The 3,571-nt window shown below is 48.9% G+C and overlaps 1 protein-coding gene across 1 annotated transcript; it reads left to right on the forward strand.

The window, feature by feature from the left end:
* The first annotated feature begins 1,272 nt into the window (after positions 1-1,272).
* Positions 1,273-2,603, forward strand: LOC133366603 (uncharacterized). The gene is made up of 2 exons (XM_061589876.1): positions 1,273-1,869; positions 2,354-2,603. The coding sequence occupies exons 1-2, from the start codon at positions 1,363-1,365 to the stop codon at positions 2,525-2,527; spliced, it is 681 nt and encodes a 226-aa protein (XP_061445860.1). The 5' UTR covers positions 1,273-1,362; the 3' UTR covers positions 2,528-2,603.
* The last annotated feature ends 968 nt before the right edge of the window (positions 2,604-3,571 follow it).

Raw genomic sequence — 3,571 nt, forward strand, 5'->3', positions numbered from 1 at the left:
TCTGCAAAGGAGAGGGCGCGCAGGAGCGATCGTGTCAACAGCCCGGGCCATCTCCGTATTCCACAGATTAACCAGGGCTTCGACAGGAGCACCGGTCTTATGAGCCGGAAAATCCCCCAGAGCCCTTTGAAAATCTTCTGGATCCATTAGTCTCCGGGGGCGGACCAATTTAATAGGTCCCCCACCCTTGCGGAGGGAAGAGGCCACTGCAAGTCTAAACTTCAGCAAGCAGTGATCTGACCATGACAAAGGGAGAGATGTAGAACTCCCCACATCCAGATCACTATCCCCATGTCCAGTAATAAAAATAAGGTCGAGTGTATGCCCTGATATATGTGTTGGACCATTAACATATTGGGACAGCCCCATGGTTGTCATGGAGTCCATGAAGTCCTGAGCCGCCCCAGACAAAGTAGTCTCGGCATGAATGTTGACATCCCCCAGTACTAAAAGTCTAGGGGATCTCAACAATACCTCCGAGACCACTTCCGTCAGCTCAGTTAAGGAAGCCATTGGGCAGCAAGGTGGGCGGTACACCAAAAGGATTCCTAGTCTGTCCCTCTGGTCCAACACAAGGTGCAAACACTCCAGACCAGTAGTTGTATGGACATGGTGCTTGGTGAGTGAGATGGAACTCTTATAGACTACAGCAACCCCACCTCCCCGACCCTCAGATCTACCCTGATGCTGAACCGAGTACCCTGGTGGGCAGATCTGGGAGAGACTAACTCCTCCCTGTTCGCCCACCCAGGTCTCGGTTATGCATGCCAGATCGGCTGCCTCGTCCATAATCAAGTCATGGACGAGGGGAGTTTTATTATGGACCGATCTGGCATTAAAAAGCAGCATCTGGAGATCTGAGAGTTGGCTGATAGGACAACCAACAACCCTGCGGGTATGAGAAGGACCGGAACAAGGCACAGCCACAACATGTCTGGGCCGCGTTCCCCTTACCTGGCATGTCCTTCTCATAACGCCATACCTCCCTCTGCCTGTCACTACAGCAATTGGGGCCCCCTCATGTCTCTCCGCTAGATGAAACAAACTCTTCCCCAGGCACATTATCAACTAAAGATACACAAAAAAGGAAAAGAAAAAGGAAAAGAAAAAGAAAAAATATACAAAAAACTCAAATACATAAAATATACACTCACATACAGCATACATTCAAATAGACACCCGCACATCCAGTTAAAATTCACACATCATACATAATCCCGCACTCTGCACATGGACAGCAGTTCTAGATCTCTTCTCTTCTCTTCACAAGCACCACCCTCGGAAATTGAGATGGAATTCAAATGAGGATCAGATGACAACGATGCTGGAGAGACGCGAGCCGCCAAGTCCAAGCACCCCGCAATGATGGAGACAAAAATCCGCAGCGATAAAAATAGAGGCACACCAGCGACAGACAGAATGCCAATTGAAGCAGCAGCAGATCCCAAGCCACAGCGAAAAAACGCGGCAGCAGCACCGGCATCGGCGGCACCAAACACGGCCACACCCACTGCAGGAAACGCCAGCCGCGGCAACAGCCGCGAAAGGGAGCCGCCGCCCGACAAGCAACGAGGCAAGCCAGGCCACAGAGAAGGAGAGCGGGGCCCGGCAGTCGCAAAAAACAAGGCCGCAGGAACCGCAACGAAGGAAGCAGCAGCAGGGACACAGCGACGGCAACGGACGAAAACGCCACGGCGGCAACACCAAAGGCCACAGCGAAACACAGCGACAACAAGCAATGGGGACGATCCGGGCCACCCCAACAGACGGCACGCAGCACACAGCGGCAGCAGCCCAAAAGGACCACACAAGCCGCAACGAACAGCAGCCGCGGAAAACACACCGCGCAGCACACACCAGCCGACAAAGGTAGGAAGGCCTTACTCATCCCCGGCCTCGATTTTCCTTTCTCTTCAATAGCCCACCGCGTCCGCTATCCAGTCACTGCTCCACTGTTCTCAAGGCAAGTTCTCGGGGTAAGGCAAGATGAATAGCACCAAATACAATCCCAAGCAACTTCCACACACTCCTGTACAGATATAGTCACAGGCACAGAACATTAATGTCCAAAAGATGTTAAAAAATGATGTTAAAATGATGAGCGGTAGGAGCTCAAGACACAAGCCCCTCCATCTAAGCCGCCATTCTGTTCATTGGTAAACCTGGGAAGGCTACCTGCCTTCTCCGACAAGTAGCCTTCGGCATTGTGTTTTCTGTTGCAATTTCTTGTGTGTTGGCAAAAACAATCATTGTCATCCTAGCTTTCCTGGCCACAAAGCCAGGCAACAGGGTGAGGAAATTTCTAGGGCAGAAAGTAGCAAATGCCATTGTTCTTTTTTGTTCCCTCATTCAGGTGGGCATTTGTACTGTGTGGCTGTCAACCTCTCCTCCCTTTCCAGATGCTGACATGCACTCACAAACTGGACACATCATACTGGAATGTAATGAAGGCTCCATCACTATGTTCTACTGTGTATTGGGCTACATTGGCTTTCTCGCTATTGTTAGGTCCAAACCCAACACGTGAGCCGTCTCTGTCTCCTCAGCTCACATCCACCCGGGAAGGGTGCGGAGTTGAGTGCAAATCCCACTATCAGAGGTCAAGTAAGCACAAACACAAATTCCTTTGCAAAGGGGTAACCAATACTTACAAGCCCAGTGGCTGTTCAGGATTGGAACCTCGTTTATTGATAAGTCAGAGAATATATAGCCTTACCCCAAAGGTTACAGTATTGGGGTGCAGCGTCATTTACTACAAAGAAACATATAATTATCACTACAACCTAAAGATATGCAAAAGGAGGTGAAGGGGTGTAAAGAAGAAACATAAGTGGGAACATCAGAACATCCTTCAGACTATGGGTCTGCATGTTTCGCATGTCCTTGAGATAAGCACTCAGCCATTACAGAAACAAAGAGAGATACGGAGGAGGTGCCCCTCAGCTGCAACCAGGCGCCCCTGGACTGGCGACAGCCAGGTTTGCTAGACTTGCATTTCAAAAGGGTTTATATGTCAAGGTTTATGGGCCAGGGTGCAACTATGACATTTCTATACATGTCTATGATTTGCAACTATAAGCGAGACAATAAACATGAATGTGATACTTGATTCAAGGGGATGTGATACAAGATTCAAGGGGAAGAGGGAGGTTTCCAGCTTAAACCGGCTTTTATTATGCAGAGCCACTGGAATGCAAAAAGGGTCAGGTCACCAGGAAATAAACCATTCTCTTATATCAGAAGTCAATCAAGGGTTACTTTGGTTCTAAATGCTGGCACTGCTGGTGTTTAAGGAGAGCAAGGGACTGAGCCATGTCAGGAGAAAAGGCTCGTTGAAAATGATTACTCAACACTATCATCAGCTTCACTGTTGCTTTCCTAGCCAGAAAATTACCTGACACTTTCAATGAAGCCATGTTCATCACCTTCAGCATGCTAGTATTTTGCAGTGTTTGGGTGTTCTTTATTCCAGGTTACCTGAGTACCAAGGGAAAATACATTGTGGCTGTGGAGGTTTTTGCCATCTTGCCTTCCAATACTGGAGTACTTGTTTGCATCTTTCTCCCAAAAT

Source organism: Rhineura floridana, chromosome 11, assembly GCF_030035675.1.
Source record: "Rhineura floridana isolate rRhiFlo1 chromosome 11, rRhiFlo1.hap2, whole genome shotgun sequence".
NCBI lineage: Eukaryota > Metazoa > Chordata > Lepidosauria > Squamata > Rhineuridae > Rhineura > Rhineura floridana.